This window comes from Falco punctatus (genome assembly GCF_963210335.1).
Source record: "Falco punctatus genome assembly, chromosome: 10".
Classification (NCBI taxonomy): domain Eukaryota; kingdom Metazoa; phylum Chordata; class Aves; order Falconiformes; family Falconidae; genus Falco; species Falco punctatus.
The window spans coordinates 7,846,987-7,870,148 of record NC_137590.1 but is presented as its reverse complement, the minus strand read 5'-3'; the positions used below and the strand labels follow the sequence as shown (position 1 = coordinate 7,870,148).

The window sequence follows — 23,162 nt, the reverse complement described above, 5'->3', positions numbered from 1 at the left end:
GGGGGCATCCCGTGGCACGGTGGGTTTCCAAACACCCTTAATTCTGCATCAGGTCAGGGAAGGGAGAAAAAACTACTCCTCTCTGGGAAGAAAAGGCACTTTGTGGTTTTCCCAGAGCCTTTGAAAGGGCTCCAGGAGCCAAGGGGACGTACGTGCTTGTTTAAAGGTCCTGTGGAGGTCCGTGGAAATTAAACAGCGGAGTTCAAACGCTCGACGCCATGGCCGTGCCACCGCCCGGGGAGTGCGGCAGCCCGGAGCCGGCACAGCCTGCACCCCGGCACCACGGCCCCTGCCAGCGGGGCCCCCCGCTACCTGCCGGGCGCTTGATTGAATCCCGGCTTTTACGAGCGCTGACACCATAATCTGTTACAGATGGTCACACAAGGTGGTCACCAAATGGTTCCTCCCGTTAATCGCCGGCTGCCCCCCTACCCCCCGCCACCCCCACCACCAAAACTGCAGCCTGTGCTACCTGGATGAAACAGCCCGGCTGCGGGCAGTGGCTTTACGGTGTGTTTAGTTCCTGTGGCATTAAAACAGAGAGGGGGAAAAAACAGGGGAAAAAAATGCTGAGGTTTTGCCATGAACCTTCCGGCTTCGCCATGCAGCAGTCATTGCCCAGGCCAGCGCAAGGGACCAAGGGCTGGGGACCACGGCACTGCTACCAGCTGCGCTTGATGCCAGGGATGCTGCTCTGGGGGGGTTTCCTTCTGAAAATGAAATGAAAAAGCAATTGCAACGCATCCACAGGCCCAGCTTCCGGGTGCAATTCTCCATCATGGATCCCCAAAGGCGCATGGAGGCAGAGAAAGGACAGAGGGGACTGCCTACGTCTGCAGCAGGTTTGAGCTGGACACAAGGGTGTCCTTGTCCCAGCCCTCTGCTCACCCCAAGAGCCCTCAGTGTAGAAATAAGAAATATTTTTGCAGTAGGAAAATGAGCAGCCAGTCAGAAGAGCAGGAATCTGGGCCACGTCCATCACCCTGCAACAGGGCAGCAGCTGGTCCAGACCTGGGCACAACCTGGGGAGGTCAGAGGCACTGCCCCAAGCTGCAGAACAGCACCTGAGCAGCCGTGGTCCCCGGGGCACAAGGTGCTTGCGCAGGGCAGGGAGCAGATGCAGCAGCAGCCCAAGTGCCAGTGGGCTGCGCATCAGTGACTCAGAACACGCAGCATTTTTTTTCCCCATGTTTTAAGGCTGCATTTGTGTTTGAATGCTAGCTGGATTTGTCAGTCAGAGCCTAGGCTGTCCTCCGCCTTGTATCTTCCCTCTAAAAGCCTTGTGTCCCAGCCAGGTTCTGGACAAAGCCAGGAACACAACTGAGCACAGGAAAGATTGCTGAGGAGGAGGTTTCTCCCAGCTCTCCTCATCTGCCCAACCAATATTAGTCGAAGCCCATTGAGAGGGAGGGAGCTGGCAGGGTTCCCGGGTGGGTGCCAGTGGATCAAGCAACAGCTTGAGTGACGCGGGAAAGGGTCCGCATCCAAGTCTGTGACAGCCACGACATGTGTGGATGGGGATAAGGCACAGCCCATGGCCCTGCGGCTGGATGCATGCTGCAGGGCCCCAACGCTGAGCAATAACCGAGGACTCCGGCACATCGGAGCTGCAAAGCCACCACCGACCCGGGCTGATGGGACCAACTTGGGCTGGTGGGACCGACCCGGGTTGGTGGGACCGACCTGGGCTGGTGGGACTGACCCGGGCTTGCGAGACCGCCTGCACCTCGCTGGGCAGCAGGGCTCCGCGGGCTTCTGCTCCATGCTTACCCACTCCTTGAGCCTCCTTTCCAGCTCCTGCAGGTGGTCTGTTCTCAAAATTGGTCTTTTTTTTAACTGTTTAGCTGCTTTTGCGGCTCCAGGATTTTATGGATGGAAAGCTGAAAGTAATTAGTGCCCCTCCCCCGCTTCCTGTTGGGAAAAGGAAGAAAAAAGCACACACAAGAGCAAACCCAAAACTTCCTGCCCTGCTTAATAATCAAGTAATGAGTCCAACTCGGCTGGGAAAGTCAGTTTATACTGGGCGAGCTCTTAATTAAAGAAGGGCCGAGCAGCAGCTCTGCTCACTTTTACAGCCACACACATCTTCCTGCTCCGTAACAGCCCCTGGGAGAGGCACAGGGAGCCGGGCGCCAGCGGGCTGGAGGGGGGATGAGTGCTGGGGGGCACACGCTTTTATTCCCTGGTTAAAAGCAATGCCCTGGAGATGGCACCGAGAAAATGCGGGGGAGAGAACGACAAAACCCCAGCCCCCAAGGGAGGCATGTGGCAAGACTGTGGTGTCCCTGAAGCACCCCAGATTTGGAGGTGGCTGGGAAGGTGCAAGGCAGGTGGTTTGGGGCACTGGGATGGTTTCATTATGGAAATCCTAGAGGCAGGTACCTGGGGCATCCCGGAGCACCTGTCCCTCAGTCCCCTCACAGCTGTGGGCATGCAGGAGACAGCCCCACCTGCACTAGTAGAAGGGCTCTGCAGAATGTGCCACCTCCACTGCCCCCCACCCACATCAGGTCACCCACCTGGAGGCTTGGCTCACTGAGGTGCCATCCCCAGGGAGGCTCAGGAGCCCAGCAAGAGCTGGAGGCACCCCCACTGCCCCAGTGGAGCAATCCCCTATGCTGCAGCATGGACCTGCTCCCCAGGGAGTGCTGGGGGCCATGGCCAGGCTCTGGGAGCTCCAGTAGCCCCACAGGGAAGCCAGCACCCACCCAGGCAGGCTGGGAAGGATGCGGAGCCAGGGAGATCCACTGCACACCAGCCCCCCCCAGCCCACATCACCACACAGCTGCCCCTTGCCCAGCCCCAACCCTTCAGCAGGAACTGACTCAGCCTGCCTTTTCCGACTTTTCCTCCTCGGAGAGGCTCTGCAGATCCCCTCACCCTTCACCTGCAGCCAGGAGCGCAGGGTGGGAGCTTGAGAGCTGAGCCCAGCACCCCAGTCCCCACAACTCAGTGCTGCACATTCCCCCTAAGCACCCACAAAACCCTACTATAAATTAACCATTTTATTGAATATCAATAAACTGTATATAATTATATAAAAAGTTTCATCAGTACAAAATTGTGGCACAAAAATATAAATACCAGTGTACCTTTGAAATGTAAACATCCTCTTTGTAATGATTCCATGAAAAACAATGTCCAAAGAAAGATGCATTCAGGAGGCACCTGTCAATACCCATAAATAGGGCTTTTGGCACACACCTGTCGATGGGCAGCCTTGGGACAGGCCACCATTGTATCAGCTGACAAGTGCCTGCTATTAGTCACAGCTCTCTTGAAAAGCAGTTGTTAAGAGTCATATTAACAGGTGCTTGAGTGCATAGCTGCTCTGTAAACAGGGTTGGTGTTTGAAATGGCTACCCATGCCTTTTATGGACACTGTTAATCTCGCAGGCATTGCAAATTGTCATTGTGCTGGGGAGAAGCAGCTGCTTCACAACTACTGGGATACTGTATTATTGCATAGTTACACCTTCTACAGGCGGCATATATACACTCAGGGTTGGGGGTGTGTGTGTGTGTTAACATTTTGTCCTTCATTACAAAAATATTGGTTCTTAAAAGTTACCAAGTGGTTACGGTAAAAAAAAAAAAAAAAAAAAAAAAAAAAACAACAAAAACCAAACAACATAAAAAACCCCAACCCCCCCCAAGCTACACGGTCACAATGTTTGATAGGAGCGGTGGGGCCGGGGTGCAGGTCCAGCCCTGCAAGGTGCCGAGTGCCTCCGGCAAGGGGGGGCACCTGCTGAGGGGCTGTGGCAGCAGCGGGTCAGGCTCAGGGCTGCGGTGCCCGAGCCTCACACACTCGCTTTGCACCGGGGTCCAATCCTGCACCCTCAGACGCTGGGCTCGGAGAAGGATCAGGCCTTCACATTGCACAGGAGGCACCGAACAAGGAGTGTGAGGGCCTTGAGGGCCAGAGTAGCTGGGTCCAGCCCGGTGCACACTGCGATGGTGATGGAGGAAACTAACTCCTACAGAAACTAGTTATAATATAGGTATTCGCGAGGTGAGAGGCCGGGGGGCGCGGGGTCCTCAGCGAGAGCCGGAGCAGCCCGTCTCCTCGTGCTTGTGGAGCAGCGACATACGGGAGAAAGTCCGGGAGCAGGTTTTGCATTGGTACTTCTTTACATCTGAATGGGTCTGCAGGTGGGCTCGGAGATTAGAGCGGTCAGCAAAGGCCCGGTTGCAGTGTGTACAGGAAAAGGGCTTTTCACCTATGGGACAAAGAGAAACGCTCCCAATTAACCAGTGCATCAACACATAGGGAATATCAAAGAAAGAGCCATTCATTAGCCTAAGTTTGTGAAGAACACAGTGAAAAGAAGTGCTGGCTGTTATTGTTTGGAGGGAAAGCCGGGAGAGGTATGTACAGCATTCACTTTGGGGGAAGCACGGACTTGGGAATTTCCTACTCCCAGAAAAGCCTCCCCGGTGAACCACAGAAAATTAATGCTGGAAACATCTGCGAGCAGCAATGCAGTCGCACATACAAACGAAGACATGATACTCATCTCCTGCCTGGAGCCAAAGCGAAGCGTTTGCAGAGAGGCAGGAAAGCCAAGCACTATGTGTTAATTATATCATAGCAGGCAGCGGCTGAAAGGCGCCAGCACCAGGGTGAGTATAGCTATTTCCTAACCCCGCGCTCCCCCTTCTCCTGCCCTGCTCGCACTGAAAAGCCTGGCCAGGGTGAATTCCTCCCAGAAAGCCTCTTTTGGAGGAAACAAATGCGTATGCTCAATTTGGAAAGCACAATTAAGTCTTCCCAGCTTCCTTCAGCCATCATCTTTAGTACGTTAAGAGGGTGTGAAATCAGTGCCAAGTAACAATTACACTATCCCCGCAGCCCCACAAAGGATGCTCAGGAGATGCATTGTACGGGCGGCCGTGGCAGCAGGGTGGGCTGCAGCTGCGGCACCCGGACCCGCATCAACAGGTGCGGGGGGTGGCCGGCCCCGCACCCCCAGCACCTGCCCAGAGGCCATGCCGAGCCTTGCTGTGGTGCATCCCGGCAGCGAGTGAGCCCTGAGCTGAGCTCATCGCTGCCGAGTGGGGCGGTGGGTTGGAGGCCACGGTGGTGGGCAGCCGGGTCTGGACAGCCTGGCTGGGAGCCCTCGGTGTGGGCAGAGAGGGATGCTTTGGGCATCAGGGAGTGCTGCGGCTGTCTCACAGCCCCAGTTTATGAAGTTGGGGTGAAGTGTGCACCGTCACACTGTGGCCCTGGGGCTGGCTCACGGGCAGACACAACACTAACAGCAGCGGCACAGATTTCCGAGCAGAGCCTTGACCCTGTGCTCGGTTCCAGCCAAGAGGATATTTAAAGGACATTTTAGAGAGATGTGCCAAGGGGGTTTGGGAAGCTCTTATCTTCCCAGATAACACCCGGCCTGCCCATTCGCTGGGGGCCTCGGAGCTGGGAAGCGGGAGGCGATAAGGGAGGGAGGGAGAGGGGCAAGAGCCGGCATTACCGGTGTGCGTCCGGATGTGGCCCTGCAGCAGCCAGGGCCGGGAGAAGGCCTTGCCACACATCTTGCAGACGCAGGGCAGCGTGTGGCTCCGGATGTGCATCTTGAGAGCCCCCAGGCTCACGTACTCCTTCTCGCAGTACTTGCAGCTGAAGGATTTCCTGGCCTGGGCGTCGCAGTGCAATTGCTTGTGCTTGGAGAGCCCGGCGAAGGTGGAGTAAGCCTTGGCACACTGGGCGCAGCGGAAGCGCTCGGCGGCGGCGGGGGCCGAGGCTGGGCTGGGGGGCCCCGAGCTCTTGCCTTCATCCTCCTCGCTGGAGAGCGCGGTCAGGTCCAGGGCGGGGGTCGTGCCGCCTGCCGCCTCGCTGCCCGGGCCGCCCGGGAAGAGGCTGGAGAGCAGCCCCGCATCCCACACCAGCGGTGGGTAGTAGGCGCCGGGGCCGAGCACCTCGGGCGGGGGGATGACGGGCAGCGGGCACGTCTCGTACAGCAGCGGGGCGGCCAGCACTGCGGGAGGCGGCGGCACTCAGCGGGGGCCCGATGCTCCCCGTGGGAACGGGGGCGAGGGGGCCCTGACCCAACCCCACGGGGCTCCGCAGGGCTGCAGGGTGCCCGGCCCAGCCCAGCCCACCCCCGGGGGACTCCGCACCACCTTGGGGCAACGGGACCCGACCCCAAGCCACTCCGTGGGAGCCCCGCGCTCCACCCGGGGCTGGAGGGGCAAAGGGACCTCAGCCCGTCCCACGGGAGCCCGACACCCCAGCCCGTCCCGGGGCAAAGGAGACCCGAGGCCACACCGCGGGGGCCCGGCGCCCCTGCCCACGCTGCTGCGAGGGATGGGGCGAAGGGGACCGCGCCCCTTCCCACCCCCATCACGGGGGAGCCCCCGGCGTCTCCGCCCGCCCCGAGGTACCAGGGCCGGCTCCCCATCGCGGGACACGGGAGAGCCCTCACCCCGTCTCTACCCGGGACACACAAAACCGAGAAACACGCCCCGCGAGAAGTCCGCCACCCACTCGCTGCCGCGTGGGGACACCGGGACCCCCGCACCGCCCCACGTGCGCGGCCCGTCCCGTCCCGCCGCGCCCCGCCACGCACCGGCCTGGCTCTCCAGCTCGCTGTAGTTGGGCTTCTTGCTGGCCGAGAAGTGCTTCTTCACCAGGAACGAGCGCGGCATCTTGCAGCCCCGGTGCCGCCGCCCGCTGCGGGGCCGCCGCGCCGCCGCGCCCGCTAATATGGGCCCGGGTCCGGGGGGGCGGCACGGGGGCGGGGCGGGCGGCGCGGGGCGGCCCCCGGGTCCCGCAGCCAATGGGCCGGGCGGGGCGGGGGCCCGGCAGGTGCCGGCCCCGCTCCCGGGGGTGCCCCCGGGGCTGCGCTCCGGCGGGGCGGCCCCGCTGCCCGCCCGGTGCCCGCGCCGCTGGCGGTGCTGCCGGCGCTGATGGTGGCTTCCTTCCCTCCGGAGCGCTCCCCGTGCCGCGCTGCGGCGGGAGGCAGGGCAAGGAGCCGTGCGACTGACCCGCGGCCCCGGTGGCCGGGCCGGGCCGGCCTGCAGCAGCGGGGCTGGGGGAAGACGCCGTGCCGGGGGGCATGGCCGGGCCCCCCACGCCTGGCGGCCGCGGGGGACGCGGTGCGGGTCAGCACAAACGTGCGCCGCTGCCGCAGGGACGGGTGGGACGCAGCCCGGCGCAGGGAACATGCTTTGCCCCGGGTTATTAATCTTCTGAGGAGAGGCGATGGCTTGCGAGGAGCGGGAGGGATGCAGCACAGCCCTTGCTGACTCCTTCCCCCAGGCAGCGGCCAGAAGCACCTGCCCAGACAGGCTTCTCCCTTCTGCTGGGCAGGTTGCAGGCAGCGCAGCCTCCCCCAGCAAGCTGCCCCCTGGTTTTCTTCCCTCCTGCCTTCCCCTGACTCCCCGCGGGCACGGCAGTGTGGGTCGAAGAGCCCCAATGGGTCACACGCTCCCTTTGGCTTCCCGCTCCCCCGGGGACACGCACCCATGGAAGGTGCCCAGGCTTTGCTACCAGGTGTTTGGGGTGCAGTGGGCAAAGCTGGAGCGGTCCCCCTCCCTCAAAAGCCCACCCTGGGCTTCCAGCTCGCCCCATCCCTCCCGCTCATGTGGGGATTTCCCTGCTGGAAGGGCTCAGGGCATGGGTCCAGCCACCTGCTGTAGGAGTGGTGCTCAGCTCCAGGCCAAGACAGCTGCCGGCGGCTGCTGGAGGAGGAGGAATGGGACCTGCTGGGAATGCCTCCTCGCTCTCAGCCAGTGTCTGGCTCTGCCAGCTGAAAAGGGGCCCGTGATGCTGGGCCACTCGTGACTCAGCCGTCACACACCACTCGCCAGCCCTTGCTGACCACACGTTACTGTTTAGCCACAACCCACATGAAATGCAGAAGTGGGGAGCAAAGCTTTCCACTGGTACAGCTGCAGCACAGGGGGCTGAGCTCACTGTCAGTCTTTCCTCAGGGCAGGAACAGCTTGGAAAGCTTGTCCTCCTAGCCACACGCAGTCCTGTGGACACAAGACACGTTTTCAAACTCTTCCCCTGCGGCCACGTGCTCTGGAGCTGGATCCATCCCTCCTTTGCTGCAGTCGCCTGTAGCTTTCAGCAGGTGTTTATCTGACCCGGGTCAGCCTGAAGGTCAGGGGAAAATGTGCTCCTGAAGGCCTTGGGGGATGCTAATCTCAGAGGCCAGGTCCACCTCATTTCTCACAGGGGTCCAGAGGTGCAGCACCCCGCAGTGCAGGGGGAAGGAGCCTGGGTACTACCGCAGGTGCCTCCCCGGGCCCCTCGTTGGTGCCCCCCCGCACTCCTCCACCTGCCACGGATGTGGTTACGCTGGGGACACTTGTACGAGGAACCCAACTAGGTGGTTTTCTTTCAAGAAGCAAAGCCTGCTCCTCTCTCCTTTCTGAAATGTTAATAATCAGATCTGTTCCAACCACCATGCGTGGAAAAAACCTGCATGTGCTAGAGGAAAAACCGAGATCAAGGGGAGAAAGCAACCTGACCTACCTGTGCTGGTGAGCCAGAGTGCTACGGGATGGAGAGCAGGAGACCAGAGGCAAGGGGAAGCTCAGCAATGATTCACAGGCTGGAAATGGCAGTGGCTTCTAGCCGTCCCACCCTGCACCAGCGCACTGGGCTCTGGCAGCAGCTGAGCCACGGGTGCTCAGAGCTGCCCTGCCACCTGCCCGTGGCACAGCTCCACTCCCAGGCCCACATGGGCTGGCCCAGGGAGCTCACAGGCACACTCTATCCACCTCCAGAGCACAAATCCGCTGCAAATTCTTTTTACCTTTCTCGGCCCCATGGCTACATGAAACATCTCAAATATCCTGCCACAGAACAAAGCTCCTGCCGCCAAGGGGGACTGGGATGGAGCGAAGAGAAGTTCTGGCCACGAGGTGTGGGAATGAGGTGTGCACCCTCACTGCAAGACTGGAGAAGCTGCGTGAAACCCACCGCTGGCCCCTGAGCCCTGTGGAGGAGGAGGAGGACCAGCACTGGGCCGGGAGGTTCTCTCCAAAATGCAAGACCTCCCTCTGCTGTCGGCTCACACCGTGCCTGCCACCGCTCCAGCCACTGGGGTTTATTCCCCCTACGCTCAAGTTATGGAAGGGAACTGGTTGCATGGGGGCACTAAAACAGCTCCCAGAAGATCCACTGGGTTATTTTTTTTAAGTCCAGTGTCTGAGTCCTAGGTAAAGACCGAACAAATGCAAGGACTAGAAGACAGACCCAAGCCTGTAGCAACCACGCTTATTTTCACTATGTGTTGAATATTTTCTGGAGTTTTGGGGAAGGAGCAGGGAAGGAAAAGGAAGTTTTCTTAGTGGTTTCAACAGTCTTCATTTGTATTACCAGGAGAGTAATGTAGTTTACTCATAAAAAATTGAAGTGCTTTTGAAGAATGAAGCACGGACCAATGCAGCTGTGACGTGAAGTATGTGACAAGTGCATGTTCCCTACAACTGCCTGACAGGGGCTGTAGGCAGGTGAGGGTCAGTCTCACCTCCCAGGTAACAACCAAGAGGACAAGAGGCAATGGCCTCAAGTTGTGCCACAGGAGGTTTAGACTGGCTGTTAGGAAAAATGTCTTCACTGAAAGGGTGGTCCAGCATTGGAACAGGCTGCCCAGGGAGGTGGTGGAGTCACCATCCCTGGAGGAGTTTAAGAAACATAAATGCAGTGCTTAGGGACATGGGTTAGTGGTGGACTTGGCAGTGCTGGGTTAATGGTTGGACTTGATGATCTTAAAGGTCTTTTCCAACCTAAATGATTCTATGAAGCTCTGCATTAGAAGAACACACAAAACCCCAACCCCAAAACAACTGAATGCCTTGTTGTCACTCTTAGTTTATTTAAACTAAAGAAAAGCTTTAGGACTGTGAGCCCATCCCTCATCTGCTTTTCCGTGACAGTATAGCCTTGGTACTGCATGAGACGTTAATCCTTCTTATGCTAGTCTTACCAGTGACCATCCAGTATAGCTGGCCAAAGGCCTCAATGCAAATTCGCTGTGCCTTTGCCAATCAGGTGACATGAGGACCCAGAATATACCATTAATGTTCCATTACAGATGGGATCCTTTACCTCATCCCCCCCGCAGCGTAAGGAAACTGGGGTGTGTGTAGCATGTGGCGTTACTGCTGTAATTCCAGATGAAGCAATGCTTTTGTGTAGGTAATTAAAGCTGACAACAATTTATCAGACCTATTAGGCTTAATCTTTAACTAGAGACAGATTAATTTAAAAAACAGTTCAACTGCAAGCTTGTCTCTTCCCACTCTGTCCCTCTCCCCCTGAGCTAATTGTCCTCCTAAGGCTGACTCCTCGTGCCAGACACGGAGAATTTCACAGGTCTGAGGTGGCCCAATTACATTATCACCAACAATGGGCACTTGGGATCTGCTGTGGCTACAGTATCAGCTGCTGACAAGGTGCGAGCAGCTCTGGCAGAGTCCTCCACTCTTCTGCAGTAACATTCCACTGGATTTAGAAGCCCAGACTAGCTTGTTCCATAAAAAGTTTTTTTTTCATCATGAGTTTCTGCATACAAAGGAGATGAATCAAGCCTATACACAGAACACATTCGCCTCTCAACAGAATGTCTTTTTAAATCAACCGGCAAGTATCCGTAAGACATACCACAGCATGTGTAAACACCTTTGCTTTTGTTAAATTGACAAAGTCAGCAGCACAGAGACACAAAACTTTTCAGCAGCTAGAGTAAGTGGAAGCCTATGGCTGGGTTTACCTCCCAAGTGGTTCTAGGGATGCTCTCCGCAGCACAGAAAGCAGTGCTGCGAACCCCACTGTTACCAGGGTAGCAGGTGCCGGAACATGGCTTCTTATTCATACACTGACATAATCAAAGTTAAAGTAGAATTAGCATGCGTTTTCCAGTCAGTATTTTTGGCCTATACCTTCTATCAAGTTCTTCCAAGTAATCAATTGATGCAAATCAAACCCAAGTTGTACAGACCAGGGGCAGGTCTGTGCAGCTAGGGTACTCTGCACAAGCGATTTCTGACCAGCCATCGCTGCAAGCCAGCCTTCACCTCCTCATTTGAAGCTACCTAAATGGAGGACAACACAAGGGTATAAACATCCCAAATGTCACAGCTGGAAGAGTTAAAAGCTAAGGGGGCTTTACAGATTTCAACAGAAAAGCCCTGCTGGATAGTCACACTTCCATGACTTAGTAAGAAACTCTAGGGTGGTTTGTTTCTGGAGGCATGTAAAAGTATTCAGGCACAAGACCGCACCTGCAGTATTCTGGCCGGCTCTAGAAGAGCTCAATCTGAACTTAATCTGAACTATTTTTCATAACCTGCATGGGTCCACTGTTTGAAAGATTATAAACAAAGTTGCAACTAATCAGTACAGAATATTTAATGGAAGCCAGAAGTTGAAGTCCCTGCAGCTGCTCCCTGCAGCGCCCCACAGCCAGCAAGAAGTGTTTTTAAGGAGGTGCTGAAATGAAATATACAGACCATGAGGAAGAAATGACAGGAGTTGACATGAAGATAGGATTTTATAAATTAAATGACCTTTATTTGTAGTTGTCTTCAAAATTCAAGAACATGACAAAGTAATTGCTCGGAAGCTTCTAACTGCTTCTTAAAACATTTTATCAGAATTGCATGGAAGTGCACTTAGAATAGGAGCAGAAATCTAGAGAGTCAATGGGTATCACCCAAACTGTGTTCTAGCTAGAACCCAGAAATCCCCATCCAACCACTAATACTTTTTAATGACTTCGCAGATCAAGCATTAAAAATAATCAACCCCAAACACAGTACTTCTTCCACAGTACCATGAGATTGCCTTCCCCCGCCCGCCCCACCCCAAGGCTGAGCTTCCAGTCACCAAGCAGACACTTGAGGATGAGTCTGTAACAGCCCATACCAAGTTGGGGAAGACATACTAAAACCAAGTTCAACTTCAACGTTAGAGGTCTGGCTGACATAACGGGGCATGTTTCATTGTTTTAAGTATAAGGCTATGCTGCAGTCTGCCGAGTGCAGTGATACTAAGTTTACTGCTCAAATATATTAATTAGTATTCAATTCTGTGGCGGTGCAGGTCCACTGCTCCAATTAATCATGCTTAAATTAGACTAGACATCTCAACACTACTGTGATTTACAAGTTCTGTTCAGATGTCTTAGATCATTAGATCTCAGCATCTTGACTGTGCAGTTAATGAGAATGTTAAACTGAAAAGGAATCTCTATAGTAAAGGCATAGACTTGAATACAGAGTATCCATTTACCACGTGCTGGAATTGTCATCCTGCTTTCTTGGTTATATTTTACTTCTCCTTTGAAAGCTATACCTGCATACTATACACATAATATTATATGGAAAACAATCTAAGTACAGCTTCAGCTACTTTAGCAATATTTAAATGAAGAACAGGAATTCAAAATAGCTGTTCAAATCTGTAATGCAGAAACTATGCAAGTGCTATGAATTATTGGTTAGTTTTGCTACCAGGTTGCCTTGAGAGATGGGAAAACTAGGAATATATATATATACGAAAATTTTAGTTCAAATAGAAAGCAGAGGTATTGAAAAAAACTTCTGAATTCCCCTATCAGCATAAGGCTTAAAATCACTAGAAAATCAGTTTCAAAAACACCAATTCAATCATAAAGCCAGCAAATACAGTTCATACTTGCTAAAATAGTTTAAAAATGATGCATTTTAACTAAGACCAACATTAAAGTTTATTTTCCAGGCTAGAAATTATGGAAGAAAGTAATAATCATGCATAGAAGTAAAATATTTTGAACTAGTTGCTTACACAGGTGCAAAGATTGGCTAAGGAAGTTTGTAGTTTGAAGACTCATACTGAAGACATGTTTTCCATATAGTTGAGACGCTGCCTATAAGAATTTAAACACTGGGAAACATCATGAAATCACAGGCATTATAGGTCACTTTAAATGAGAGCTGGTCTGACAATTACGGTTAGCACCTAGAGGTCTCACTAAAGGAAAACAGCTACAAATACACCTCTCATACTATCATTTAAGATATGTAACTGAGATAGGGAAGATATAGTTATTAACTAGTTCAGGACATTCCATTTGGAATGTTTTTAAGACAGTCAAATGAACACAACTGCAGTAGAAACCAAGAAATAGGTATAAGTAAACAGATTTGTCTCCTCCATGTTGATCTACAATTAAGCTGTGTGTTGAAGCAAGTAAGAAAATCAGGCTGACAGGGTTAAACGGCATAGAGCATGTTAACAAAAGATTAAGTGGTACAGAAATACCAAACCAGAATTTGAAACCAAGATAGGGATTAAAGTATTCCGTATTTCAGGATGCCTGAGTTAATCTTGGGATGTACAGGGAGACATGCGAGGATGCTGGGCATTTCCCCCTCATGGAAGCTTGGTTTTACAGTTAATCTTCTAGTTGGTTCATTTATCCCGCAAGGAACGCATCAAAACCTGTGCCATCATATCATCTTCATCAGCATCATAATCCTATGGACAAAGAGTACAGAAATTCCTTTACTGCAACAGCCCTGCTGGTTAATACAACACCAGGTAAGAACAGAAAAAAAGCTGTTTTTTCTCTTGACTTGCCAATAATCTAATTTCTCTCACGATACTATCTGCATGGATGAGATGTCACAGTAGTGGCTAAGTAAAAAATGTTGGGCTTTTAAGAATCATCAGGATGTATTCCAAAGGTGAGGAAACACATACCACAAAAGTATCATACGAAAAGCGATGTCGCCTTTGAAGGTGCTCCATGAAGTTAGCACTCCTGTAATTTGGATCTCCCCACGGCATTGAGGCACAAATTGGGCAAACCTTCAAGAAAAACCCAAAAAAGCCAATTAAGCCCCAGTGGTTAAGTGCTTTAACATTTACAGTAGGAAGTGCAGGACAGAGACAGTATGGAAGACTGAAATTTGAGGTTTATGACAACTAGTATTCTATATGCAAAATTATGTCAAATATTTTGCTGGGACATTTAATACAAAAGCCTCAAATAACCCTCAATAATTTTGTCTTAGGTCTCTGAAATGGAAAGGCTTACCCTTCTCCCTACATTCTGAGGATCAGAATTCACTACAGCTGTTTGCTTTAGAAAATTTCAGCCTTTATTTCTCAGTAACAGAAAAGTTTACTTGATCTCCTTTGTAAAGATCACTTCTCTCCAAGAGAAAAAAGGAACTTTTTTCTAAATAATTTGGAATTCAAAAAACCATCTAGAAAAATGGAAGTTTCAAATACAGCTCCATGTTGCACAATTCCTCTTACATGAAGAGGGAGTATCAGCAGATAAAGATTACTAGAGTGATATACTATTTTTTGCAAGCATTTTTCCCAATAGTTTATATTATCTTCTTGCTGAAAATAGCAGAGGAGAAAATTGTCTTTTTTCAAATTATATTTTACTAATTTGATGTTTGTTACTGTGCATAATTAACTTTCAATGTCTACCATTTTTCAAATATGAAAGCAGGATGTGACCTAGCTGCAACAGGAATAAACTAGTCACCTCCAGAGAACGTATCAAAAACCAACATCAAAATTATGTAAAAGTTAAATGCATGAACAGCTGTCATTGTTTAATCCCAGCTGGCAACTAAGCACCACACAGCAACTTGCTCACTCTCCTTGCCCTAGCAGAATTGGGGAGAGAAGACTAAGAGCAAAAAAACTTGTGGGTTGCTATAAAGACAATTTAATGGGACAGAAAAGAAAGAAAATAATAATAATAATGATAAAAGAATTAGAATATACAAAGCAAGTGATGCACAATGCTGTTGCTCACCACTCACCGACTGATGCCCAGCCAGTTCCTGAGCAGCGGCCCCCAGCCAGCTTTCCCCCCCAGTTTATATACTGACCATGACGTCATACGGTACGGAACATCCCTTTGGCCAGTTTGGGTCAGCTGTCCTGGCTGTGTCCCCTCCCAGCTTCTTGTGCCCCCCAGCCTCCTCGCTGGCAGGGCACGAGAAGCTGAAAAATCCTTGACTTAGTATAAACACTGCTTAGCAACAACTAAAAATATCAGTGCGTTATCAACATTACTCTCATCCAAAATCCAAAACACAGCACTGTACCAGCTACTAGGAAGAAAATTAACTCTATCCCAGCCAAAACCAGGACAACAGCATTCCCACATTTGACTTCAACAGGAATAATTATAAATATGTACTTAACTTCAAGAGTAAGTCTCTAATTCATTGTTTCAAAGGGATTTAAGACTAGACTTCATTGCAATTCTTGCACCAAGACTTTTTATTACCACTTGTTTTGCATCCATGCTGTGCAATGTTTTGCAGTGTTCAACTAGTCCTTCTTGATCAAAGTTTTTCTCGCTGCAGTAGGGACAAGGAAAGGTAAAGCGATTTGGGAAGTTCCTGGTTGGGGGGAGAAAAGAGATTACTTATTGTAAGAAATTTAAAAGTAAAAACTTTAGGATTCAATACTTGAAAGTTGTCTTACTAGCTCTTAAGAATATAAATTACTCAAAGCAATAATCTTATTCTATGCAATTAAGACAGGCTAATTTTAACCATCAACTTGTAATCCCTAACAATATCTTAAGTAACTCTGAGTATCATCCATATTTACACAGAAAGATAGTTCTGTAAGTGTTATGAGTGTAATTTATCACTACTTTTTAAATGCACAGGGTAACACCCAGTGCACTACAATGCAGACGAGTGCACTACAGTCAATGCTGACTTCCCTTCATTATCAGTTACTAAAATCAAGAGCCAGAAAGAAAGGTTTTATTTAAAAAATAGTTACTTTTACCGAGTACCCTGATCTTAAAGACACCTTGTGCATACTTGCCTGCTGTGCACAGTCATTTGCAGGATTAAGGCTTAGTTTTTAATTATGTGAAAGGATTAAAACAATTAACACACAAACTGAATAAAGAGGTAAAGCCTGCTTTTACTTAATTTTTTTGTGTGTGTGACACAAAAAAGGACAAGTATTTCCAGAGAAGAGCTAGTTACCTGGTGTTGTGAAGTGGTTCTTTAGTTACGGCTTTCACACCTTCCATTATATAATTCTGGTACTTTGAACAAGAAGCTGCATGGCTACGCATCTTTGAGAGATACATCTGCACCAGCAACAATTGCATAGCAAGGTTAATTTAAACTATTTGCAGTTACTTCCACATTTTTAAGCAGAAGCAGTAAAAAAGTAAAACAGAGCACATTTCTGTACGGTGTTAAAGCAGGAAAACCCAAACACTTCAGCTGGCAAGGCAGAAAGCTTTGAGATTATAGATTAGTTAACCCGTAATTTTGCTGCCTGTAATATTTTACAAATACAACACTGTTCAGAAAAGCTCACTTTTCTTAACCTATACTATAGTACAAAAAAAAAGAAACCTTTGGGTAAAGCTAGTTTACCTGGTCACTGAGGAGAAGAGACAGTGTATGGAAAATAATTTGGCTTTTAGTAAAGATTTTGGTGGAGACTGATTGCCAATTTACAATAAGGAAACCTGTAATTCAAGGCCCTACAGTTTCCTGTCTGCTGGAATGAAGATACTACCCAAAAATAAAAAGTGAAATTAAGTGTAATGTTACCCCCCTCTTCGTGTGTCTAACTATCCTTTTCTTGTTGTTTTGCCATCTGCTGATATGTTCTTTGCATTCAATTAACGCTAAGAAGGTCAACTTTACAAAGAGAAAGATAGCATCTGTATGGCATCCTTCCTGTTACTCAACGTGCAGGACACTAACAAACAATAAGTCTATGGAATATAGCACCCATATAAGACAACTTTGACTCATAACTATTTCAAATGAAGCAAATAAATTTCTATTTAAGAGCCAAGAGATCACTATCTAAAACCCACATCCACTGTTTCATTACAATGTTCCTCCCACAGAGACATGCTCACAGAAGCAGCTTCAGAAGCAGTATTTTGCTGTAATTTTAAAATCAGTATCTTTCATTTGAAATTCACTTTCTGAACAGGTACCAATAAAAACCTGTGGCAAAAATGTCAACACTTTGGTGCTACTTATATAAATTAGCACTTATCAGAACAAACATTTTGACCTGATGCTGCAGAAAGCTGAAGAGCAAGCACTTTATTTCCCTCTAAGCAGTATGGCTGAGCAGGCACACTTCATGCACTTAGTTTCCAAATACTTTCATACTTTTTTATTGCAGCCATTGCAAGTGGTTTCTGTTGTTTCAATTTGCTTTTCCAAGTCCAGAGCTCTGCTACCAGGTGACAGGGTACTGCGGCAGACCCCACAAACCGGCTTTTTCGGCTTAAGACATTCCTGCAGGCACGGAGTGCAAAAGCTAGGGTGCGAGAAAAACAGTGGGTGGTGAGAACAGCCCCGCTGGACACACAGCGTAACCATCCAGAGCCCTTCCAATTCTTCTGCCCTAAGCAATAAAGGAGTCTCAAAAAATTATATCTAATACAAGAGCAGCCTGTTGACATTTGTGCATGAAGGGAGGAGTCTAGCTCATCATGCTCGGTGTTTTTAGCTTTCGGACAGCGCTCTGCTCCCTTGGTTTACACATCCTCCAGAAGGGAAAGATACTGAAAGTGAAAGAATATTAGTTTTTTCCCCTGCTGATTAGGGTTGGTTGGGTTTTTTTCCCCCTTTCGTTTTTCAGGAAAGCTCCAGGCCACCGGTATGGCGCTGCTGAAGAACGGAAGGGCCCGTGGGGGCCCCCTCTCCTCCGGCAGCGCCGCTTCATCCCCCGGCCCCCAGCGGGATCCAGCCCGGCCGCACAACCAGCAGCCCTGCCTACCTCGCCCCCGGAGTGGAGAAAGGGGAGCTCTAAGGGTAACCGAGCCACGGCCCCTCACCAAGGCCTCGCTGCCCCCGCCGAGGAAGCCGCCTGCGGGCCCGGGCCTAGGTCCAGCTGCCCTCCCACCGAAGGCTCCAGGGCCCCAAACCACCGCCACCGCAGGCCCGGCCTGGCCCCGCCCCGCCAGCAGTCGCTCACACATGTCCGCAGGGCACCCGCACCGGGCTCTCGTACACCTCCAGGCACACGGGGCAGGTGAAACGTGACAGCGGGTCGTGCCGCCGCTCCGGGGAGCGGGAGGAGCCACCGCCACCGGCCACCGCCATCTTCCCGCCGCCGCGCCCCGCCCCGCCCCGCCCGCCAACGGGGGAGCGGCCCGTGCGCAGGCGCAGCACCGCCCCAGGGCGTGTCCGCACTGTGGGCGTGGCTTCGCGCTGGGGGGTGCCCTGGCGCTGCCGCGACCCGGGGCGCCAACCAGTCTGCCCGCGGGGAGCTGGCACAGGGCTGCCCGGCGGGACCGGGCGGCGGGCATGGGAACGGAGGGGTTTCGCCGGCAGCCCAGCGCTATGGCGGCAGCGGGCGGGGGGGTGCCTGGCGGCGGGCTAACGCCAAGCCCGGTCCGTGCCCAGCCGCCGCAGTGCTGGCCGGGGTGCCCCGCCGGCGGCGGGACGCAGCGCTGTCCTCTCCCTCGTTTGCTTTTAGGGCTGTTCTGGCTTTAGAAAAACTACTGACTTTTCAAGGGAGGAGCCACACGGCCCCTCACGGTCGTTTCTAACGCAACACACAAGCTATCCATAGGAGAGCAAAGATTTAACGATCGATCTTCGTTACTGCCGGTGCATAGCACATCCCCCAGGCACGGCCGCTCCGTGCCCCGGTTACGCTCCTTGCCCCGCAGGCCGGCTGGCAGGCTCCTCGTGCGCTTCGCCCCCAGGCTCCAGCCGGCAGCGGGGCCTTCCTGGCGCTGGGGCGCCACCGTGCCCGGCCCTAGCCGTGCGCAGCTCCTGGGGCAGGAGCTAGCCGAATCCCGCCGCAGCCCAGCGCGCTCCCGCTCCCGAGCGCACACGCCGCCTCCACGCTCCCACACGGAGCCGCCGCGGCCGCGCGTGGGACGGGGCAGCGTAGAACAGGCCCGCGGGGCAGGAGGGGCCCGGGTGCTGCCCGCGCTGGCTGCCCTCGCACCAAGCGATCCTGGCAGTTGCGGCCCGCTTCCTCCCCGCCCGCCCCACGGGCCCGCGGCTCAGCCCCAGGGGCCCGGCCCGGGAGCTGGGTCCAGCCCGGGGGCGGCTCAGCCCCGCAGCCGGGCGGGCCCTGAGGAGGCCGCCCCGCCCCGCCGACGTCACGCGGCGGAAGTGCATCCCAACGGCAGGAGGCGGTGCCCCGCCCACGCCATCTACTTCCGGGGCGCCGCTGTCAGCCGCCCCCTCCCGCTGGCCGCCGGCAGCCCCCGGGCTGGTGCCGGGAGGCCGAGCTGTGAGGGCGGGCGTGCTGCGCCGCTGGGCAGCCGGCAGCTCTTCCGGGGGGGGGTGGGGTGGCCCCTACTGGGACGTCGCGGGAGCGTGTGAGGGGCCGAGGGGTCCGCGGTCCGCATCCGGGTCACCGGGCGCTTCCGGCAGAGCGGCGGCGGGTCCCGGGCGGCAGGCGCGGCCTGGCGCGGAGCGGTGAGGGACGGGCTCGGCTGGCGGCGGGGGGGGGGGGCTCTGACCGGCCGGGTCCCCCGGCGCAGTGCTGGCCGCTGAGGGCCCGGGGTGGTGGGTTGCCGGGGCGGGGCGGCGGGCGCTGCGCCCCTCTGCGGCGGGGCGCTGGGGACAGCCCCAGCGGGGCTGGCTCGGGGTGCCGTGGCCGGTGAGTGCCGCTGGCGCTGGAGAAGCGCAGGCGGCTCTCGGGGCCGTGCCTGCGGCTCCTGGCAGCGGCTGGCCCCCTCCCGCTCTCCCGGCCGGACCGGGCGTCTCTGCAACAAGTGTCTGTGGGAGAGCCAGGGTGCGGAGCGGCTCGGAGCCGGTTTGCGTTGGCGTGTCGTTTGCTGCCTCCCCCTCGGCTCACGGGCTGGATTTCTCCGGCGGTGCGGGGTGCTCTCGGGCTATTAAATAGCCTTTGTCGTCGGGATAATTTCCTTTTCAAGTCTTTGGTGCAAGCCTGACGTTTCTGGTCTCCTTGGCGTGGAGCAGGGGAAGGCTGTACCTGCCCGGTGTTCCTCCCCTGCTTCCATAAAGGCTTTTGCATGACAGTGCCCTGCCAGGCAGCCCCGGGTGGGCAGAGTGGTTGGTTCCCTCAGCGGAGGTTTTGGCCCAGGAGGTGGACAGAAACGTTTTCTTGTCTTACCAGCAAAAACTGGACTCTGATCAGAACTATTCATGCATCTCCAATGAAATCACGAGGGTTTTGGTCAATCATTTGCAGCAAAACGGCCTTGTTCCATCTGTTCTATCAGCTAGTGTGCTTCTTAAAACTATATTTATCTGTACCTGCTCGCATGCTGAGGTTTTTCTTGAGCCTTGTAACCATGGTTGTTAGCTGTTCGGAGCCTGCCTGGCGCTGGGTGGGCTGCCTGGGGCAGGGATGTTTTGCTTTTGGAAGATCTGGTGCAGAGGAGCAGCTCAGTGAAGGCTTGCTGGGGTGCTTGCTTTGTCGTGTTTTGCTTTTTGGCAGTGTGAACTCTGCCTTGTGTACAAACTGCAAGTCAAAATCCAGAGTTAGCAGTGGCTTTGCAGTGTCACAGTCCGCAGGGCTTCGATGAAGGACTTTCCTTTCATTTGGGGACTTTCCTAATCCTGACGTCTCATATGTGTAACCAAGCACTTTTGTTTAGTAGTTATTAACAGTGGGGGTGGAAGAACTGTAATACATAATCCTTGTCAGCACAGGATCATTCCCTGTCCTGGGGGTGTATAACTGATGTGCCAGACAAAGATCCTTCTCTGAAATTGTCTTGTGGGGCTCTTCTTGCTGAGGAACAGACGTTTTGTTGTCTTTGTCCGCAGACTTAATCTTGCACAACTTAAGGAGGAAAGATCTTGGGAAGAGAGAGGGGTTCACTCCTGTCCCTTATGCTCAGATGTTAATTTAGAACTCTGCACTTCCTGTGATTCACAGCTTGTCTCTTGACATCAGTGCGAATACTGATCGTGGAGAAACTGGGAACAGCGTGCCTTTGAGCAGAAATTGAACTGCTAGTTAACTTTTCCCACTTGGTGTTGCTATTAAGCACACCCTTTCATCAAGTATTATTAACTGCTAGGCTGTTGATTGTTTGTTTGTTTGTTTTCCTGGCCTATTGGTTGTTGGTTTGTAGTGGTGGGTATTTTTGTGGTCCCCCTCCCATGTATTTTGTATTATGGCTCCTTTCATTCAGTTAATTTTGCTCTTAACAGTGATTTTAACTGGAGTGTGTGGGGGCATTGATCAGTATTCTAGCAGCTGAAATTAGTATTGGGTGGTAAGTCTTTTCTAAAGAGCCGTTTCAGACTGACTACAGCCAAAGCAGTACATTGATTTCTCCCTGCCTCCCCTCCACTTGATTCACAGCTGGGAAGTCCGTAAGGGCTGGATTGTGTTTTTACTTAAAAAACCAAAGCGCATTGTGTGCTTTTTGATCACAAGCTCCTCTGGCAGAGAGGATGGAAATGGAGTCTGTTGACCTGTTAATTACCTTGGGTTTGGTAAAGTAGCATTAGAAGCATCTTTTGTCACCAGCTTTTTCTATGAGCTCAGTGAAGTGAAAATGTAGAGCAGTATATACATAAAAACAGCTATCCCCGCAAACAAAAGTGTACATGATGTAAAAACAGAAATTATTTTGCTCTGTTCTAATAAAGCAGCTAAAAATGGCAGGTGTAGCTTTTCTCTGAAATGATGAAAATCTTCTTTGCAGCTGCCAGCATTCAGCTGAAACTTTGGCTGTAGTTTGCAGCAATCAGGGAAGTGTGTTCTCTGTGAGACAGCTGCAGAGCTCTCCCAGCACAGTGATGGCCTGGGTGTGCCATCAGGTGTAATGTGAGTGGCAGTCAAAAGCCTAGAAAATGTTAGAAAGGCAAAGTAAATTAATTTGCTCGGTCTAGGGGCAGTCCTGTGCCACTAGAGGAAAAAAATAAAAGTAGATGCTTTCCCAAGTTGAGTGAAGTAAAACTTCTTTGTTTTTAAAATCTTTATTTCGTTGTGCAGGGAAAAAGAATTAGAATAATGTTTGTGCTAAGTTGTTTGATCTGAAAGGGCAAAATAAAATGCGGAGGAGAGACCCTAAAAACTCATGCTTCTCCTTTCATTTTTTTGTTGTGAGTTACTTTTGCCTTGATTCCTTGAGCCAAGGAACACTCAGTCTGAGCTTGAGCCTGCCCCAGGTTTATTGTATCAAACTCTCAGTGCCTTCCTCGATGTGGGTTTGTTATGCTGTTTTACGTGGATAACTGGAAGAGGAATTCAGAATGACAGTGAAAAGCAGGACAGCAGCACTTCTGTAGGCTCTTGTTCTTTTTCGGAAACCTAAAGAGGCTGTTCTGGGAGCTGGTGTTCTGTGAACCATTTCGTAGAATCCTGTGAAGGAGATAGATGCTGTGGACATCTGGGATTTATGCAACTGTGATGACTTGTCTTTGTTTTCAATTTTTATTCCAGAAGAGTTGCCATTACTGAAGATTCTTAATGCCAGTTAATCAACCTGCAGCCGAATAACCATGAAAGAGACGAGGTAGCTGCCCAAGTGTGAGATAAAAACTGATTTCAATGGATACAAAATATAAAGACGATTTATTTAGGAAATATGTACAGTTCCATGAATGCAAACTGAATGCTTCTGACAACAAGCAGCGTCCTATTAATGATGAGTATTTGCGAGTGGCAGCGGCAGCCTTACTTTGCCTTCCCAAAATTGATCCGTTTTATAGATTCCGGTTGATAAAATTTTATGAGATGGCTGAAAACTCACTGAGATCTGTGAAATCCTCAAGTTTACATTCTCTCCATAATGCATTCGGCATGCTCGAGACAGTTGGAATTAATCTCTTTCTTTACCCCTGGAAAAAGGAGTTCAGAAATATTAAGGTAAGACACTTCGTGTGGCCATAGAGAGAGCATGATTTATTTTTCTTTGTTTTAACACATTTCATGCATTTCCTTTAAAGACTTCTTTTTTCCACCTATTAGCATGGTTGTATATCTTTGTCTACGTACAGCTGGTAAACAGAAGTCATAGGTACATTTCTATGTAAAATAAGTGAAGTTTGTGTTGGTGAGAGTATCCGGAGAACAGATAATTTGACCATAAAGTAGAGAAAGAGCCTATTTAAGGTTCTTGTTCAGCCTACCCTGCGGCAGTGTCTTAATTTCTACTTGGAGATGCTTTCACTAGGGTGAGCGGTCAAGTTGTGTTTAAGCTCACTCAAAGTTTGATTTGTCTTGCAACAGCTAT

At 51.7% G+C, this 23,162-nt stretch overlaps 3 protein-coding genes across 5 annotated transcripts in view; 1 reads left to right on the top strand and 2 right to left on the bottom strand.

Annotated features, from left to right (window-relative positions):
* Positions 1-2,990: 2,990 nt before the first annotated feature.
* On the bottom strand, positions 2,991-11,360 carry SNAI1 (snail family transcriptional repressor 1). 2 transcript variants are annotated; one of them, XM_080405134.1, is made up of 3 exons: positions 6,573-11,360; positions 5,478-5,788; positions 2,991-4,223 (listed from the first exon to the last, which is right to left on the bottom strand). In XM_080405134.1, exons 1-3 carry the CDS (start codon positions 7,061-7,063, stop codon positions 4,042-4,044), a joined length of 984 nt encoding a protein of 327 aa, XP_080261260.1. In that variant the 5' UTR covers positions 7,064-11,360; the 3' UTR covers positions 2,991-4,041. The 2 variants fall into 2 exon arrangements, with proteins under 2 accessions (XP_080261260.1, XP_080261261.1); XM_080405135.1 differs by having other exon boundaries at positions 5,478-5,981; positions 6,573-6,699.
* Positions 11,361-11,506: 146 nt separating this feature from the next.
* RNF114 (ring finger protein 114) lies at positions 11,507-18,122 on the bottom strand. Its single transcript, XM_080405140.1, has 6 exons — positions 17,957-18,122; positions 17,146-17,296; positions 15,985-16,091; positions 15,264-15,378; positions 13,706-13,813; positions 11,507-13,480 (listed from the first exon to the last, which is right to left on the bottom strand). Exons 1-6 carry the CDS (start codon positions 18,082-18,084, stop codon positions 13,415-13,417), a joined length of 675 nt encoding a protein of 224 aa, XP_080261266.1. The 5' UTR covers positions 18,085-18,122; the 3' UTR covers positions 11,507-13,414.
* An 86-nt stretch (positions 18,123-18,208) lies between these two features.
* SPATA2 (spermatogenesis associated 2) overlaps positions 18,209-23,162 on the top strand; it is a 50,324-nt gene continuing 45,370 nt past the window's right edge. For both annotated transcript variants that reach the window (XM_080405125.1, XM_080405126.1), the window contains exons 1-2: positions 18,209-19,419; positions 22,370-22,795. In XM_080405125.1, the coding sequence (XP_080261251.1) occupies positions 22,478-22,795 (318 nt within the window). In that variant the 5' untranslated portion in view covers positions 18,209-19,419; positions 22,370-22,477. The remainder of the gene's footprint in view (positions 19,420-22,369; positions 22,796-23,162) is intronic.